Source organism: Temnothorax nylanderi, unplaced genomic scaffold (genome assembly GCF_030848795.1).
Source record: "Temnothorax nylanderi isolate EJ_2023f unplaced genomic scaffold, tnyl_v1.0 TNYL_tig0041_pilon, whole genome shotgun sequence".
NCBI lineage: Eukaryota > Metazoa > Arthropoda > Insecta > Hymenoptera > Formicidae > Temnothorax > Temnothorax nylanderi.
The window spans coordinates 546-19297 of record NW_027249103.1 but is presented as its reverse complement, the minus strand read 5'-3'; the positions used below and the strand labels follow the sequence as shown (position 1 = coordinate 19297).

General features: G+C 40.4%; 3 protein-coding genes, 1 long non-coding RNA gene and 2 pseudogenes across 4 annotated transcripts; 3 read left to right on the top strand and 3 right to left on the bottom strand.

The window, feature by feature from the left end:
- Positions 1-593: 593 nt before the first annotated feature.
- On the bottom strand, positions 594-4842 carry LOC139771630 (uncharacterized). The gene is made up of 10 exons (XM_071704558.1): positions 4704-4842; positions 4441-4526; positions 4177-4253; positions 3916-4067; positions 3091-3435; positions 2790-2964; positions 2495-2714; positions 2244-2336; positions 1774-1970; positions 594-650 (listed from the first exon to the last, which is right to left on the bottom strand). The coding sequence occupies exons 1-10, from the start codon at positions 4707-4709 to the stop codon at positions 625-627; spliced, it is 1377 nt and encodes a 458-aa protein (XP_071560659.1). The 5' UTR covers positions 4710-4842; the 3' UTR covers positions 594-624.
- An 80-nt stretch (positions 4843-4922) lies between these two features.
- On the bottom strand, positions 4923-5868 carry LOC139771633 (uncharacterized). The gene is made up of 4 exons (XR_011717940.1): positions 5634-5868; positions 5274-5416; positions 5051-5172; positions 4923-4978 (listed from the first exon to the last, which is right to left on the bottom strand). It is a non-coding gene; the product is annotated as an uncharacterized lncRNA (long non-coding RNA).
- A 495-nt stretch (positions 5869-6363) lies between these two features.
- On the top strand, positions 6364-9162 carry LOC139771509 (uncharacterized; annotated as a pseudogene).
- Positions 6490-7421, top strand: LOC139771504 (protein DOP1A-like). The gene is made up of 5 exons (XM_071704314.1): positions 6490-6545; positions 6689-6871; positions 6933-6964; positions 7049-7214; positions 7328-7421. The coding sequence occupies exons 1-5, from the start codon at positions 6490-6492 to the stop codon at positions 7419-7421; spliced, it is 531 nt and encodes a 176-aa protein (XP_071560415.1).
- On the bottom strand, positions 9051-16068 carry LOC139771503 (probable ATP-dependent RNA helicase DDX49). The gene is made up of 6 exons (XM_071704313.1): positions 16011-16068; positions 10965-11158; positions 10252-10596; positions 10007-10179; positions 9552-9907; positions 9051-9465 (listed from the first exon to the last, which is right to left on the bottom strand). The coding sequence occupies exons 1-6, from the start codon at positions 16066-16068 to the stop codon at positions 9188-9190; spliced, it is 1404 nt and encodes a 467-aa protein (XP_071560414.1). The 3' UTR covers positions 9051-9187.
- Positions 16069-17046: 978 nt separating this feature from the next.
- LOC139771629 (pre-mRNA-splicing factor 38-like) lies at positions 17047-18289 on the top strand (annotated as a pseudogene).
- The last annotated feature ends 463 nt before the right edge of the window (positions 18290-18752 follow it).

Sequence of the window (18752 nt, the reverse complement as noted above, 5' to 3'; positions counted from 1 at the left end):
TTTCCTGCTGTTCAGCTTGTTTGAGCTTGTTCAGCTGGATTCGAGCGTCAAATCTGGTCACGTGATAAATTTCAGCCAATCCAGTGGTTAGGTTATATTTCGCGTCCCTCTGAATCTATCACGTGACCAGATTTGACGCTCGAATCCAGCGTCGAGCGTCATCGTGAAATCGCACCTTGCAAAGAAAAGCGCGACCGGTGTAATGGCTGATTGGTTCCGCCATCTTCTCTATAAACAGTGGCGGGATCTCTTCCTCTGTTTTGAATGAAGATTAAATATAACTCACAGAACGCTGTATATAATGATACTTCTTTTAGTCTTTAAACACTCTCTTCCCCTTCATCGGAGAAAACTTCTTCTTGGTGAAATCGGGCATTAATCTCTCAAATTGCCAATATTTTTAACATTCTTATATCAACTCAAACTCTATGTGCTCTCTGATTCATAAAGTAATCCTTCAATGCGATTTTCACAATGTCTCTTCAACGGTTAATTTCTTGGTATCTGATTATTAAATTAAATCGTGTGTTACTGCGAACGGAACCAGGTTAAATAAAAGTTACAAGATAAATAAATAAAGCTACAAAATATAATTAAATGCGAAATGTAATTTATTATATTATTTTAATTTTCACAGCGCTCAAAGTAGGCTAAAAGAACACATAACATGCAAATACATATTTGCAAGTATAAACTTATGATATATCATACAACATATATCGTGCATTAAATCTCCATTTAATACTTATAAAAAATATTTATAATCTTTTGACCATATAGAACGAAACATCTTTTTGATTCTTACTGGAACATTGTAATCTACATAGTAAAAATAACAATTTGTAACACGACTAAAAGAACAAATAGTATACAAGTACATATTTGTAAATATAAACTTATGATATATTATATAACATATATCGTGCATTTCATCTTTTTGATTCTTATTAAAATATCGTAATTTATATAGCAAAAATAACGATTTGTAACACGGATAAAAGAACAAATGCATATTTGTAAGTATAAACTTATGATATATCATATAACATATATCGTGCATTAGATCTTTATCCATTTCATTAAAACGTTAAAAGTTTTAACATAAGGTATTAAAACTATTAAATAATAATAATTTGATGTACTTATAAAAAATATATAAATAATTTATGATAATCTAACATATATATATATATGTGTGTGTGTGTGTGTGTGTGTGTGTGTGTGTGTGTGTGTGTGTGTGTGTGTGTATATAATAAATTAATCCTGATATTTTAAAATCCATAAAGTGTCAGAAATGTCAGTCTGTTGCAAAACGAGTTTCTCTTGTGCATATAAGTCTATGAACGAGAATAATGCATTAGAAAAACAGGTAACGAACCTATGTGAAGTTAATCCCTTAACATTAAAAAAAAAACTTTCTATAGCTCATTCGATGACTCATCGTTTGCATATTCACATACATTTCAATTGAATCGAATTGTATGTGAATGTGCAAACAAAAGTTATTAAGACTATTTCAGTCCGATTTTCTCGTAGGTGAAGGGCTAAGCTAATGTAAGATTGCTCTCATTCAAATTCTTTTGTTAATACCGTTTGAATTAGAGTGTGCAAACAAAAATTCGAATTGTGCATACATGTGCAAATGATTATTTTTTAAATGTTAGGAAGCTAACTTCACACGGGTGAAAAACGAGTCGTATAATATTAGGTTGATAGAATAAGAAAAAGTAAGGTAAAATTTACCCTTTTTTTTGCGAATGTAGTAACACTTACCAAGAAGTATTTCAAAAGCAGTAGCAGCATCCTCTCTCGTGTACGTGTCCGCTGGAATAAGTTCACTGAATTTGACATCCATCTTGTCAACCCATAAAACTTCTAACATAGCCAAAATCTCGATGCTTGTCAGTGCAGGTTGCGAGGGACTCGAGGGAGGACCCCCGGGGGGTCCCGCAGGGGGCCTGCTTGAGCTGCTTAGATTAGTAAAAACAATATTTTTATCATATATCAAATAATTCTTTGATAAATGGTAGACTTGATATAACAAAACATGCTAAGTTTCGTAGGAAAGAACTATGCAAAATTGTTAGGTTACAACAAAGCAATAAAAGTTGTTTTTTCCTCAAGCTTTCGATCAATGAATCCTATCTTTTGTCGACATTCGTTTATAGAAACTCAAATATACACTTAGAATATTGTTATATGTCCAACTATTTACTTAACAATAAAAGAAAAATTCAAAATACCTGGTACAAGGTACTGGAATGTGTTTTGTTTCCGGAGACTGTCGCTGTCTTTCTAATAAAATTCCTTCCTGATCCGGCCTCTGTTCAACGATGCTGAAATAATATCATTTAATGATATTGAGAAATTGAGGAAATATCGCAACAGTTGAAAGACTGAGTATAAAACTGAATAATCCTTAATAATTAAATTTTTAGTTAAATAACTTCTTGAATGTAAATATCATAAGTTCTTCATGATAAAATAGACTTACCTAGTGCCTTCTTCTAAGACAATCGCTCCCGGTACCTCGTCCGGTAATGGTACCATTGATACGTCCATAGTTTCGTGAATTATATTTGTTACTGGTAGGATGTTTGCAACACTATCTCCGGGTTCGGCAGCAATTGCGGTTTCCGTCTTTTGGAATGTACTCAATTCTTCTGCAGGAAGCCAGGTCATAACTGTCTCTTCTACACGCATTTTTTCAGGAACTAAAAATATAAATTTATTCACAGTTATATATGCATTAATGTGAATATTTAATAAATGTCTAAATATAGACCTACATTGCGTAACAGCAAGTGCAACATCTTCATTTACACTCGTGAACGGCCCAGTGATGCGATCAGCAAAGCGACTGCGTAAACTTTTGTTCCATCGCCTAGGTGAGTGCGAAGGTTGGTTGAAAAGATTTTTCGCCGGTGTCAGCAATAAATTTTTTGTTAATGGTTTATTCAATTTCTAAAGATAATCAAAAAATTTAGTCAGAACCTTTAAGACTCGTTTGAAATTAAAGTTTCTCGCTTTTTGAACTTCTTTGTAAGTTTACATACAGCTTTTGCAAGCTTATATAATGTAGGAACCCACCTTGCATTGAATGTTTACATTCTGACGCTGTTTCAGAAGCTGTTCGTCATTTAAGACAATCTTTTGATCAATAATTTTGGTTTTCTTCGAATGCCTGCGGATCACAAAGTAGCTTGAATCTAATGATTCAAATTCCATGTCAGTTTCCTCTTGCTGTGGAAGAATTAACGTTCTCATTTCTTCTATGGGAAATTCAGCCGCTACTGCAACATCTTCTACAGGTGCAGGAGGTACTGCCACATCTACAGGTGCAGGAGGTACTGCCACATCTCCTACAGGTACAGAAGGTACTGCCACATCTTCTACAGGGGGTACATCAGTCGCCGATGCAGTCTCAGAGAATAACTGAGAAGTAATATATAGAAAGAATTAGAAGTAAAAATAAAATATAAATTAAATATAAATAAAAAGCGCAAAATAATTTTTCTAAAGAAAAAAAGAGGAAAATAGATTTTAATTTTTTCAAAACTTCTCGGTCATTATGGCTCGTATTCATAGTCCGTTCTTATATCAAAACAATCTTAAGTAATGTCTTAAGATGCTAATACGGTTCTCAGATTGATTTATAACACTTTAAAATTGTACTTAAGACTATCTCAAATATAAAAACAAATTATGAATCAAACAAAGGGAAAAAACGCCGTAATCAGGACTGGTCAGATCTTGCATGTCCGAATAATTGAGTGACTTTTTATGTACAATTCTTTGCCCTATGAAAAACTATGAATATCGGCCTATGTATTCTCATTTGTCTTCCACTTTATGAAGTTAAAATATTCACATTATATCCAAACGACAATCATTATCAGTTATAGACAAACGTACACGTCTTCTCTTCGTAGGCGTTTCCACCTGCATTTGATGTGGCTGTCGTTTTTGTGGAGTTAATAACAGTCCCTCTTTGGATTTCTTTCTTTCCGATATATCCACAAGTACTGGGTCACGGGTTTCCTGAGATAACTGTTTTTCTTGGATCTCTATTCATTAAATGATTTTATTAATAATTTCATTAATAAATTTAATTTAAACATAATATGATAATTGTCTATGTATCATATATTTAAAATACCCCGTTGATCCACTTACCTTCTATTGTTATATCAGCCGTCTTCTTTGGGAATGCTGATCTTTCCTCGCTGATCTGTAGCTCATGCATCCGGTCACTAAAACCATTAATAGCAAAATATATTATTCTTTGTTAAAAACGTCATGAATTTATTTTGAGCTAATGATATAAAAACGAAAAAAATCAAATAATTGCGTAAACCATTGTCATTTTGTGAACTTTTGTTGAATTACAATTAGAAAGTTATCACGCTACAAAAAAAAATATAAAAATCGGGAACTTACAGTGAGAGATTGAAATCATATTTAAGCATAAAGTCCAACTCCTCGTCATTTAAAGCACCAAAATCACAACATGCTGCATCTTTCATCTGTGAATGAAAAAAATTTCAATATTTAAAAATAAAGTTTACAATCAAAGAATCAAAAGTTCGGAAACTCAAGGATGTTATATATCATATTACAGGGTTTAACATTTGAGAATAAGAGTTTAAAAATACAAAATTTATTGATAAGCTTGCATTAAACCGTACGAGATCTTCACTCACAATCATCTGTAGTCTGTTATCAAGATCTTCGTCAGGAAGTAAGTGTAAGTCTATTTCTAATTCAGCGTTAGGAAAGTTTTGACTGGAAATAATAGGCACATCTATTGCAGGCAATTCAAGATCCTGAACTGCGTCATACTCATCCCTCAACCCTCTGCCGCCGCCGCCGCGACCGCCTCCGCCTCTGCCGCCGCCGCCGCCTCCGCCTCCGCCTCCGCCGCCGCCTCCGCCGCCGCCGCCAGAGTCAAATTTTTGTTGCATTTCAAAAACTTCCTCTGAGAAGTAATGAGATTACATAAACTGGCATAGGTGATATCATTAATAAATATATATAGAATTGAACTTACTCTGATAATATACAACCTGTAAACGATGAATTCTTGTTATGCCGCACATTAATTGTGATGACAGATATAAGCTAAATCTATCTGATCTGTTGCGCAACTGCATTATTTCCAAAATTTGCTTGCTGGCGATGTAATATAAAATGCAAACAAAAGTGTCAAAATTGAAAAAAAAAATGTCATTATAAATATTCAATATTAAAAGCACATAAACAAAATAATTTACCAAGTTTCTACAGTGTTTATCTTCTTTATAGCACCAGATGGATAGTGTCTTTTAAATAATTTCTCGCTGCTCGTTGCAGCGAGCCAACAAGGAGCTAATTTGCTCCTTCGTCGAGGGGAAAGCAGTTCAACTGGATAGAACATCTGATGAAGAATAAGTCTCATTAATAAGAGCAAATTCGTAAATAGCAGATGAAAGATGCATGTTGAAAGAATAAAAATGAAAATCATACTCAAATAGCACAGATGTCAGGTCATCCTCAATACATCCAGGCACATTCTGGGTGTATCGAGGCCGGGACTTATTGTGCTTATTGTTCCGGAAAACAGATAAATAACAGAAAATAACGATGGAAATTACCTTAATCTATGTTTAATATTGACCGATTATCCTAGTCTTCAGTCGTATGGATATTCTTGTCGAATGTAACAATTAAATTCTTTTTCGATCAAAGAATCTCTCAACTTTTTCAATTTATTAGATCAATTTCCTTCGAACGCGCTTTCCTTGAACGCGCTTACCCTTCTTCTCTTTCGTGAGTTATCTCATTTTTCATGGAGAGACTCGTCAAACCTTTGCCGTCAAACGAACTCCTCTTCGCATTACGATTTTCAAATTGACAGATTGCGCGCCGAAGGCATCGACGGGTTTGTTCGCAATGCGCGACGAAATGACGATAATTGCGGGCATCTCTCGACGCTGACCGCTGAGGCTGGGGTCCCATGGAGCGGATTACGCGGAAGCGGAACGAGCCTATCACCAATCACGGGATCGTTTCGACGGAATCTTTGAAAGGGTTCTATCAGAATGATGCCGTGATTGGTGATACGCTCGTTCCGCTTCCGCGTAATCCGCTCCATGGGACCCCAGCCTTAGGCTGAGTTTCCACTGAGCGCGTCACGCGTCGCGTCGTCTGTCGTTAACCAATCTAAACATCCCGTCACAAGTAATGTAATAAAATTGGATGTTTTGATTGGTTAACTTGTGATAACGCGACGCAGGACGCGCTCAGTGGAAACTCAGCCTTAAGGTGCGATTTCACGATGACGGATGACGCTCGACGCTGGATTCGAGCGTCAAATTTGGTCACGTGATTAGAAGATTCAGGCTGCGGTGAGGTAGAAATCTGGAATCATGTAAAGTGACGTGGAGGAACAGCATCGTCGCAGCGTAGTTCGTTTAGTCGCGAAAGATATAGAGAGAGAGAGACGCAACAATGGGTTCCATCGCTCTAGAGGAGTACGAGTTGATGAAGGACTCGAAGTATCGGGTGTAAGTAGATTAGCATGTTTAGCATCACTGGCACATGCGGCTCAGTAATAATTGTAATAATTGTAATAGTTTATATTTTATCACTTGGCATTTGTACAGTTCAAAGAACTCGTTGTGATATGTTATATATATTTGTCATACAGCTATGTGTCCGCTGTCGACAAGGCCCTGAAAAGCTTCGAGTACACGAGCGAATGGGCAGATTTAATTTCTGCCTTGGGAAAGCTCAACAAAGTACTGTTGAGCCATGAAGTTTCCCGTTATTCCAAGGAGAATCAAAATATCAAAGAGATTAGCCCAATGCATGCATCCGGCGTTACCTTCTGGTGTTCACTTAAAAGCTTTAGAAACGTACGACATTATTTTTAAGTGTATGGGCACTAATAGGCTCAGCCATGAGCTCTTCATTTATAGCGCAGGTAAGCGTCACCTGTCGAGAAACGTGAAAGAAATAATGGTAGGCTACTTTGGTACATTCTGTATACTCGTCTGTTCTCGATTAGGGCTATTTCCGTTATTGGGTCATGCTGCTATGAATGTCAGGCCGTCATTGTTAACGGTATATGAGACGCACTTTGTGCCACTCGGCGAAAGGTTGAGACCAGGATTAAGTGGTTTTTTAAGCGGCGTCCTCTTGGGCCTAGAAGATGGATCTGATCATTTTGACAGGTACGATCCACGTTATTATCTTTGCAGCATTTTTTGGCTGTTATATTCGTAAATAATATGTAGATTTGTGCGTGAGCGTAATATAAAAATTTATGGGGACATTATTTTACCAGAACTAACTCCTTACTGGAGAAAGTGTGCGAGGGTGTGGGTGCGGAACACTTTTATGCATGTCTCTGGGACTGCTTGAAAAATGACTGCTCGTGACATCGTGCGTTCCCTCGTGCCACGTTTGTCACTTTGCGTTATCACGTTTGTCATTTCTTTCAGGGTATCGGGCAGTTAACACGCATGATATCCTCGCACCATGTCTCGAAGAACATTGAGTTTCTTACGCAAGATAGTCGTATTATATCGTCCAAGAACGTTGCTCAGAATATAAATCTAACAAACGATCGTCCTTTGTTGGTTATCCTCACTTGGCTGTTAGCTGTTATCAAAGCGACGGCACGTCATGAAGTTTGTTAATTTGTATATGGAACAAGGTTTTGACGTGGCAGTGGTATCCCTTACGCCTTGGCAGCTCATGTGGCCTGTGAAGGGCTCTAGAGTAAGTACACATGGTAGATCTGCTTTAGACAATTTACAATTTGTTACACGATTCTCTACTTTATGTATAAACTGTAAATAGAATTCTGTCACAAATCGTAAATCGTCCACAAGAAGGATTTTAATCCATTTGTTACAATTTTCGAAGTTTGTTTTCAGCTAGTGGCAGCGGATTTATTAACTTTCTTAAAGCAAAATGAAAGTTACCAACAAATTCTGTTACACGGGTTTTCGGTAGGCGGTTACATGTGGGGTGAAGCTTTAGATTTGATAGAAAGCAATAAGGATAAATACAATAACATTACTGACAGAATTGTCGGACAAGTGTGGGACAGTATAGCCGATGTCAGTCAGATCGCGATTGGTTTTCCTCGTGCGGTATTCCCGAAAAACACGGTGCTGCAATCTGTGCTACAGAAATACGTAGAGTAAGCAACAGGGACAAGATCAAACACCAAACAAATAAGTATCTCTAATTAATATCAAGTTACTTTTTAGATATCATATGAAGACATTCCATCAGCAAGCGACACAGTATTACATTCGATCCAGTCAGATATTTCATACCACCAGTGTACGCGTGCCAGCATTACTATTCATGAGCAAAACCGATCCTGTTGGAGCTGTAAACAGCAATTTGTCTGTGCGCGATACCTGGGAATCTTTAGGAATAAAGGTAACGCCTCGCGTTTGCTGGCTCATGAGAGAATCACGTAAGAGACGTATGCATTTATATGTTGCAGACGTACATGAAGATATTCGAGGAGTCGCCGCACGTTGCCCACTTCTACACGTATCCTAAGGAATACGTTGCCGAGCTCTACGCCTTCTTACAAAAATTAAACTTAATACAGAACGAAGAAAAGATTAGAGCGCGCCTCTAAATATCTTAAAAGCGCGTTATTCTCTTCACACGTAGCCGTATGATATTTTTTTAAATATAAAGTTGCCTTTTCAATTACATTTTATTCCATACATTTGTAATATCCAGGACTTGTCACACAGACATAATATACATAGATGTAGATGACATCAATAGATGATTTTATAAATATTTAAATTTACAAGATATTTATATAAAACTGCGAGTAGTTAATACCAAGTTTGAACGAAACAAAAATAAAACGTTAAAAACGTCTTTAAAAACAATAAAAAAAAACATATCTTAGTCACATATTTTTATACATTTATCTTTGAAGTAATTATGCACTTAGTACAATGTGCATTATTACTTATTATTATTTAAATATAAATTATAATGTGGTGCAATTTGGGTGCGACATAACGTATTTTTACTTTTTTTTCTTTAATGAATTAATACAACTATGGTAAAAAGATAACAGTAGTATTACTTATCATTGTATCACAAGTTATACGAACAGGCATAATGTATGTTGTACATTTGGTGTTTTTTATTACATATATTATATATTAGGTTGTGTGTGTTTTAACACAAACCGTTGTGTCTCAAGAAACTTAAAATTTTTGTTTCTTCGCTCTTTTCTCTTCCTATGTTCCTCTCTCTCCTCCTTCCAGGTATCTACCTCATCCGGAAGTTGCATTCCTCCTTCGAATTCTTCTAAAATTAACTTTTTTTGTTTATAGATCATTTTCTTTTCGTAAAAATCAGTTTCATCCAATTTGATTTCCGCTTCCCGTTTTGCCACCGATATTTGCGTCAAGATTGTAACGATTTCCTTGTCTAACATCAATTAAGGGATCAGATGTGATTTTGAGCCATCTTTATTGAAAAAAAAAAAAGAAACGCAAAATAGGACATGTACTCACCGTCTACTTTGTATTCCGTTAATTTAGTACCTATGGCATCTTCGATCGCGTGCAATAATTTGATATCGTGTGGAGTTATCAAGCTTATCGCCATACCGTTTTTACCTGCGCGAGCTGTTCTACCGACTCTATGAATGTATTCCTTCGGTACATTCGGTATTGTATGATTAATGACTAATTCCACCGTGGGAATATCGAGGCCTCTCGCCGCGACATTGGTAGCAATTAATATCTGTACGTGGTTTGACTTGAACTCGTTTAGCGCTGCTAAAGGTTCCTTTTGCTTAATCATCGCGTGAAGAGCCACGTTCGTAAATCCAACATCATTCAACGTCATTGATAATAATTGACAGTGTCTAAATACAACACAAAATAATAATATATAAATTAGATCTAGATACGTAATCTTTGAAAGATCTTTTATGTTACGTGACAAGAGCAATTGTATTCTTTACTTGCAAGTATCCGTGAATATCATGATGGAACCATTTTTATCGGTGGCGCGAAATGTCCTAATTACTTCTATCAGATACGAATCAAGCACATCCTTAGGACACAACACGTAACGTTGATCCAATTCCTTTACTGTGGCAATACCAGCGTCATCTTCCTCTTGCCACGTAAAAACCTAGAAAAGTTGTCATTTTATTCCTGCTAGCCGTAATGTAACATAACATACAGTTGTTTTATCGAGATATACCTTATCAGAAGCTATTTGCTGCATTTTGTCAAGAGCGTCTGTCATTGTAGCGCTAAAGAACAATACTTGTTTCTGCTTGGGTAATGCAGCAAACATTTTCTTAAGTTGTTCATCAAAATGGCCACCGAGCAGTCTATCAGCCTCGTCCAACACTAAAAATTTGATCTTCTGCAGGGAGAACGTATCGCAACTGTCCAAATGATCTGCTAGTCGACCAGGTGTAGCTACAACTATATGTGGCTGTTTCGACAATTCCAATCCTTGTGCCACCATATCCATGCCGCCAACAATCACACATTTTTTCAGGTTGATAGCCTTGCCAATAGCAGCAAACTGATCAGCAATCTAAAATAATTCCATTAAATATAATAAGATTTATTATAATTAACCGCAAGCATGGCTGTTTTGTACAAATATCAGATCGTTCCAAGAGTAATACAATTAATTTAAATAAACATAATAGAACTACTAAAAGTTCTGATAAATTAGATATTTGTTATTTCTTTCTCTCTTCCTTTCCATCTTTCTAGTAAATTTTCTATCCTTTGCTTACGATACCATACATGTACAATGCAGTACACAATCAAAATTATTCTCTATTATTTTTAAGTATGTAAAATTACTACGTTACTTATTAGATGATCTGACAAATCTCACAAATATAAAACAATTTATATTGCAAGTAACGACAATAAGAAAGTAAAATTTATCACCTGAAAAGCTAGTTCCCTCGCTGGCGTTAACACAAGAGCAAATATACCATATGGATCCTCGCATAATTTTTGCAAAACAGGCAGGGCAAATGCTAGAGTTTTGCCACTACCGGTCTTGGCGCAGCCTATGCAATCTTTGCCCGTCAGTATTTGAGGAATGCAATTCTGCTGAATCGGCGTTGGCTTTTTTAAACCTATTAGAGAGGGAAACAAACAAATAGCTGTATAGTTTCGTCAATTTCGCAAAGTTTAACGTCCTGAATATTATTAGAGCAGGGAAGAAAAGAGACAGTCTGTATTTCGAAAAATAATTACCGAAGGTAAAACACGGAATTCTATATTTCTTTTAATTAAATAAATTTAATAAAAAAACACGTTTAACTTCTTGAAAGTATACTCTATTTACTGAACACAAGAATTCAAAATAGAATTTAAAAAATTAAACTCTTTTTTAATTTCTACTCTCTGACTATCTTTACTATTCGATTGAAAAACCGATTGGTTAAACTTTCCGCGAAAGACACAATATGTATAAACCAATTATATTTACCGCATGTTGTTCCGCCGGCGCCTTATGCCTCTTCCAGGCCTCCACCTCCTCTCAGACTGCTCGGGATGTCACTCGTGTTCCCTCGATACGAAGATGATGCTCCTTCCCGCGCGGATATTTTCTGTAACATAAAAATAATCGAATCGATTAAATACGTGTCACGCGCATCGAACATCTTATTCGTTATTCAGATTAATATTATATTTTAAATTACTTCTTCGAAAAAGGTTTCTACGTTAGAATCAACTTGAATCAAATTTTTCAAAATATTTTTTTTTACTAACTTAAATTCCGAAACACGGTTTAATGTAGGAATTAATGTAGTTTATGAGTTTTTTACCAGAAGTGTTGGTACGCCGATGCCCGATGCCTATCCTAGGCCTCCTCCTCCTCTCAGGCTGCTCGGGATGTCAGCTTCGCAGGATTCCCTCGCTGCTCCGACGTTATCTTCTGCGTCGTTATTTTCTGAAACAAATGAACGATTCGATTAAAGGTGCGTTCGGGGAGACGCTATTAGCGCTGACAACGTCATTCTATCTCTGTTACTTACTGAAAGTTGAACAAAGACAGAGCACGCTTATAGCGCTAAAAGCGCGCTCCCCGTAAGTAACTTTGTAAGCGTGGTGTCGTTCCGCAGACACGACGCGACGCGATTACTTAAACGGCTAACTAACTTTCGCGGCCCGTGGGTGTCGCTAAGCAGACACGACGCGACGCGATTACTTAAACGGCTAACTAACTTTCGCGGCCCGTGGGTGTCGCTAAGCAGACACGACGCGACGCGATTACTTAAACGGCTAACTAACTTTCGCGGCCCGTGGGTGTCGCTAAGCAGACACGACGCGACGCGATTACTTAAACGGCTAACTAACTTTCGCGGCCCGTGGGTGTCGCTAAGCAGACACGACGCGACGCGATTACTTAAACGGCTAACTAACTTTCGCGGCCCGTGGGTGTCGCTAAGCAGACACGACGCGACGCGATTACTTAAACGGCTAACTAACTTTCGCGGCCCGTGGGTGTCGCTAAGCAGACACGACGCGACGCGATTACTTAAACGGCTAACTAACTTTCGCGGCCCGTGGGTGTCGCTAAGCAGACACGACGCGACGCGATTACTTAAACGGCTAACTAACTTTCGCGGCCCGTGGGTGTCGCTTAAGCAGACACGACGGACGCGATTCGCGAACGTTAACCGGCAACTAACTTCGCGGCCCGTGGGTGTCGCTAACAAGGCCGACCGACGCGATTACTATAAACGCTAATAACTTTCGCGGGCTTACTTTTTCTTTTTTTTTTTACTTCGCGGCTAGCAGACACACGCGCGACGCGTTACTTAAACGGCTAACTAACTTTCGCGGCCCGTGGGTGTCGCTAAGCAGACACGACGCGACGCGATTACTTAACGGCTACTAACTTTCGCGGCCCGTGGGTGTCGCTAAGCAGACACGACGCGACGCGATTACTTAAACGGCTAACTAACTTTCGCGGCCGTGGGTGTCGCTAAGCAGACACGACGCGACGCGATTACTTAAACGGCTAACGTTCGCTTGGGTCGCGCGTCGCGCACGACGACGCGACGCGATTATCAACTAAAACGGCATTTACACGTGGTTTCGCTACGCAGACCGCCGCGAAAAATGAACGTTTTAAACGGCTAACTAATTTCGCGGCGTGGTGTCGCTAAGCAGACACGACGCGACGCGATAACTAAACTAACTAACTTTCGCGGCCCGTGGGTGTCGCTAAGCAGACACGACGCGACGCGATTACTTAAACGGCTAACTAACTTTCGCGGCCCGTGGGTGTCGCTAAGCAGACACGACGCGACGCGATTACTTAAACGGCTAACTAACTTTCGCGGCCCGTGGGTGTCGCTAAGCAGACACGACGCGACGCGATTACTTAAACGGCTAACTAACTTTCGCGGCCCGTGGGTGTCGCTAAGCAGACACGACGCGACGCGATTACTTAAACGGCTAACTAACTTTCGCGGCCCGTGGGTGTCGCTAAGCAGACACGACGCGACGCGATTACTTAAACGGCTAACTAACTTTCGCGGCCCGTGGGTGTCGCTAAGCAGACACGACGCGACGCGATTACTTAACGGCTAACTAACTTTCGCGGCCCGTGGGTGTCGCTAAGCAGACACGACGCGACGCGATTACTTAAACGGCTAACTAACTTTTCGCGGCCCGTGGGTGTCGCTAAGCAGACACGACGCGACGCGATTACTTAAACGGCTAACTAACTTTCGCGGCCCGTGGGTGTCGCTAAGCAGACACGACGCGACGCGATTGCTTAAACGGCTAACTAACTTTCGCGGCCCGTGGGTGTCGCTAAGCAGACACGACGCGACGCGATTGCTTAAAACGGCCTAACTAACTTTCGCGGCCCGTGGGTGTCGCTAAGCAGACACGACCGCGACGCGATTGCTTAAACGGCTAACTAACTTTCGCGGCCCGTGGGTGTCGCTAAGCAGACACGACGCGACGCGATTGCTTAAACGGCTAACTACTTTCGCGGCCCGTGGGTGTCGCTAAGCAGACACGACGCGACGCGATTGCTTAAACGGCTAACTAACTTTCGCGGCCCGTGGGTGTCGCTAAGCAGACACGACGCGACGCGATTGCTTAAACGGCTAACTAACTTTCGCGGCCCGTGGGTGTCGCTAAGCAGACACGACGCGACGCGATTGCTTAAACGGCTAACTAACTTTCGCGGCCCGTGGGGTGTCGCTAAGCAGACACGACGCGACGCGATTGCTTAAACGGCTAACTAACTTTCGCGGCCCGTGGGTGTCGCTAAGCAGACACGACGCGACGCGATTGCTTAAACGGCTAACTAACTTTCGCGGCCCGTGGGTGTCGCTAAGCAGACACGACGCGACGCGATTGCTTAAACGGCTAACTAACTTTCGCGGCCCGTGGGTGTCGCTAAGCAGACACGACGCGACGCGATTGCTTTAAACGGCTAACTAACTTTCGCGGCCCGTGGGTGTCGCTAAGCAGACACGACGCGACGCGATTGACTTAAACGGCTAACTAACTTTCGCGGCCCGTGGGTGTCGCTAAGCAGACACGACGCGACGCGATTGCTTAAACGGCTAACTAACTTTCGCGGCCCGTGGGTGTCGCTAAGCAGACACGACGCGACGCGATTGACTTAAACGGCTAACTAACTTTCGCGGCCCGTGGGTGTCGCTAAGCAGACACGACGCGACGCGATTGCTTAAACGGCTAACTAACTTTCGCGGCCCGTGGGTGTAGCTAAGCAGACACGACGCGACGCGATTACTTAAACGGCTAACTAACTTTCGCGGCCCGTGGGTGTCGCTAAGCAGACACGACGCGACGCGATTACCTTAAACGGCTAACTAACTTTCGCGGCCCGTGGGTGTCGCTAAGCAGACCGACGCGACGCGATTACTTAAACGGCTAACTAACTTTCGCGGCCCGTGGGTGTCGCTAAGCAGACACGACGCGACGCGATTACTAAACGGCTAACTAACTTTCGCGGCCCGTGGGTGTCGCTAAGCAGACACGACGCGACGCGATTACTAAACGGCTAACTAACTTTCGCGGCCGTGGGTGTCGCTAAGCAGACACGACGCGACGCGATTACTTAAACGGCTAACTAACTTTCGCGGCCCGTGGGTGTCGCTAAGCAGACACGACGCGACGCGATTACTAAACGGCTAACTAACTTTCGCGGCCCGTGGGTGTCGCTAAGCAGACACGACGCGACGCGATTACCTTAAACGGCTAACTAACTTTCGCGGCCCGTGGGTGTCGCTAAGCAGACACGACGCGACGCGATTGCTTAAACGGCTAACTAACTTTCGCGGCCCGTGGGTGTCGCTAAGCAGACACGACGCGACGCGATTGCTTAAACGGCTAACTAACTTTCGCGGCCCGTGGGTGTCGCTAAGCAGACACGACGCGACGCGATTGCTTAAACGGCTAACTAACTTTCGCGGCCCGTGGGTGTCGCTAAGCAGACACGACGCGACGCGATTGCTTAAACGGCTAACTAACTTTCGCGGCCCGTGGGTGTCGCTAAGCAGACACGACGCGACGCGATTGCTTAAACGGCTAACTAACTTTCGCGGCCCGTGGGTGTCGCTAAGCAGACACGACGCGACGCGATTACTTAAACGGCTAACTAACTTTCGCGGCCCGTGGGTGTCGCTAAGCAGACACGACGCGACGCGATTACTTAAACGGCTAACTAACTTTCGCGGCCCGTGGGTGTCGCTAAGCAGACACGACGCGACGCGATTACTTAAACGGCTAACTAACTTTCGCGGCCGTGGGTGTCGCTAAGCAGACACGACGCGACGCGATTACTTTAAACGGCTAACTAACTTTCGCGGCCCGTGGGTTCGCTAAGCAGACACGACGCGACGCGATTACTTAAACGGCTAACTAACTTTCGCGGCCCGTGGGTGTCGCTAAGCAGAACACGACGCGACGCGATTACTTTAACAGCCTAACTAACTTTCGCGGCGGGGGTGTCGCTACGCAGACAACGCGACGGGAGCGCCGGACCCATTGTACCCTTCACTCACCAGCGAACTGGGAGGAGGGTACGGTGTGCTCTTAGACCCGGTACCTCCCCACCGGGCCCTCCCTTCGGTAAAGCCGAAGGTACTGCCCCAGTGGATCGTTGATACAGGGAGCCCTCTCACCACTGCAAAGTGGCACACCACGAGAGGGAGATTTTTTACACGCTTAACTTTATAAGCGTGATGTCATTTATAGACAAGATTTTTTACACGCTTAACTTTATAAGCGTGATGTCTTTTGCAGACAAGATTTTTACACGCTTAACTTTATAAGCGCTTATAAAGTTAAGCGTGTAAAAAATCTTGTCTGCAAAAGACATCACGCTTATAAAGTTAAGCGTGTAAAAAATCTTGTCTATAAATGACATCACGCTTATAAAGTTAAGCGTGTAATACACGCTTAATGTAAGATATAAAATTAAAATAGTATAAAATTATATATGTATAATTCTATATGTATACATACATAAGGTATTATACATATATAATTTCTTTTTATATTAATAAAAGACTAATATAATATCGATAAAATCAATAAAAAATAAAATAATTATATATATTATTTTTTAATTTGTATATTATAATAATCTTATTAACAGTCTTTTCTAATAGTTTGAGAAAGTTCTCAAAGACATCAATATTATATTTTTTTTAAATAAAAAATCAATATCTTTCTCCTAAAATTCTATGTATAAAATTATATGTAGAATACCTATATATAAAATCTTAATTCTGATTACGTTAGATATTAATAAAAATAAATTTCTTAAATAATTACTGCGAAATGTGCGCGTATTATCAACAAATGAGTTTGAAACAAAGTTTTATCGATTCGCGCAAAGTATATTTTCGGCGAATCGGCGTCCTCTGGTGACTACCGATTGAAGATTCGTGACAATCTGGCTGCTGGCAATTCGTAGCAGATGGTAGATGGTAGCAGAACAATAGCGGAATAGAATTCGAAAATGGCAAACCGCACGGTGAAAGATGCTAGGTCTATTCGCGGGACAAATCAGCAATATTTGGTCGAGAAGATCATCAGATCCCGGATATACGATTCTAAATACTGGAAGGAAGAATGTTTCGCTTTGACCGCCGAACTGTTGGTCGACAAAGCAATGGAGTTAAGGTTAGTAAAAGCAAAATATAACCTCTACAAATACAGGATGAATGTAAAATCTTAGTACAAGCGAGAACAAGGTAATTTCTAGAATAATTTTTTTTGTACGAGGCTTCGTTTTTTTAGATAGGCTTCGGTTTTGAAAATCTATCAAGTACACTTGACATCGTCACTGATTATGTCAAGTGTACTTGATAGATTTTCTAAGGCTTAGAATAAAACGTTATTTTACAATTTCGACTTATTTTGGCCACGAGGAATCACCTTGTTCTTGCTGGTACTACGATTTTTGTACCCATATATATGAGTGAGAAGTTTTTCTCTAGTCTCACTTATATTTATTCTTTCAGATTTATTGGAGGGGTATACGGCGGCAATGTGAAGCTACGCCATTTCTCTGTCTTATATTGAAAAATGCTTCAAATACAGCTGAGAAAGACATCATAGTCGAATTTATAAAGACGAGGAGTATAAGTACGTTTGGGCTTTGGGGCGCATTGTATATGAGATGACTGGTTCTTCCCAGGACTGTTACAAATACCTTGAACCATTATTCAACGATAGCAGAAAGCTCAGAATGCAGAACAAGCAAGGCGTATTCGAGCTCATATACATGGACGAATTCATCGACACCCTTCTCAGAGAAGAGAGGTCTTGCGACGTTATTTTACCGAGAATTCAAAAAATACACGTTTTAGAAGAAAATAAGAACTAGGTACGTTATTTGAGTATATTTTCTTGAGTATATTACTTTTATTTAGCCAAACTTCTGTTATATGTTTATTATGTTACACAGAAGCGAGAGATATCGTTATTGAAGACGATATGGATGATGGCATCGAATCGTCAGAGGAAGAAGAGATTGCACCAATTCAAGAACTGCCACGCAAGAAGCCGGATGATCACGAACGAGACAGGAGACCGTCACAGAGACAGGGACAAGAGGCATTCCGATCCGAGAAGAAATCGAGAAGGAAAAGCCAAGATCGAGAAGTAGGGAAAGGGATAGAGACAGGAGAGAACGTAAACGCAGCAAATCGCCGAAATCTCACTCGTCGTCGCACAAGATAAGGACAGGGACAGAGTAGCCCTAGAAGAGACGATAGAGAGAGGGAGAGAGACGAGAGAGAGAAAGGGATCGAGATCGTAGAAGAGAACGCGACAGAGCTAGACATTAATCGCTTCGATTTCGTGTAATCCAGTTTACATAAATTAGATATAGACAATTCAGGTAGATTATACTTATACAATTTATGCAATTAATTTTTATACAACTTTCGCAGACAGAATATATCGTTTTGTACATAAAACACTGCGAAAGAAAATTAGGGTCTTTTCACTTTTTGTCAGTAAAAATTGCCCATTTTTTTAAACTGTAATTACTCAGTGAATAATTAAAAAAGTTTAAAAAAGGTCTTACAGAGCAAACTCTCTACTATAAGATGCTTTTGTTCAATTTTCACTCAGGTTAATACTCAAGGCGTGGTCAGCTTTGAATAAGGACGTATTTGAGATATCCAAAATTTTGAAATCTGTAGTCTTCCACCGCCT

Excerpts from the sequence above, each read along its gene's own strand:
- LOC139771630 (XM_071704558.1), bottom strand. Across the intron at positions 4,068-4,176 it reads GGCTGATATAACAATAGAAG|AGATCCAAGAAAAACAGTTA; the intron begins GTAAGTGGATCA and ends TTTAATGAATAG. Across the intron at positions 3,436-3,915 it reads CGCCTACGAAGAGAAGACGT|TTATTCTCTGAGACTGCATC; the intron begins GTACGTTTGTCT and ends ATTACTTCTCAG.
- LOC139771504 (XM_071704314.1), top strand. The coding sequence starts at position 6,490 with ATGGGTTCCATCGCTCTAGAGGAGTACGAGTTGATGAAGGACTCGAAG. Across the intron at positions 6,546-6,688 it reads AAGGACTCGAAGTATCGGGT|CTATGTGTCCGCTGTCGACA; the intron begins GTAAGTAGATTA and ends TTTGTCATACAG. Across the intron at positions 6,965-7,048 it reads GCTCTTCATTTATAGCGCAG|GGCTATTTCCGTTATTGGGT; the intron begins GTAAGCGTCACC and ends GTTCTCGATTAG.
- LOC139771503 (XM_071704313.1), bottom strand. The coding sequence starts at position 16,068 with ATGGGTCCGGCGCTCCCGTCGCGTTGTCTGCGTAGCGACACCCCCGCC. Across the intron at positions 11,159-16,010 it reads CACCCCCGCCGCGAAAGTTA|GTTTAAAAAAGCCAACGCCG; the intron begins GTTAGGCTGTTA and ends CCTCTCTAATAG. Across the intron at positions 9,908-10,006 it reads ATATTCACGGATACTTGCAA|ACACTGTCAATTATTATCAA; the intron begins GTAAAGAATACA and ends TGTTGTATTTAG.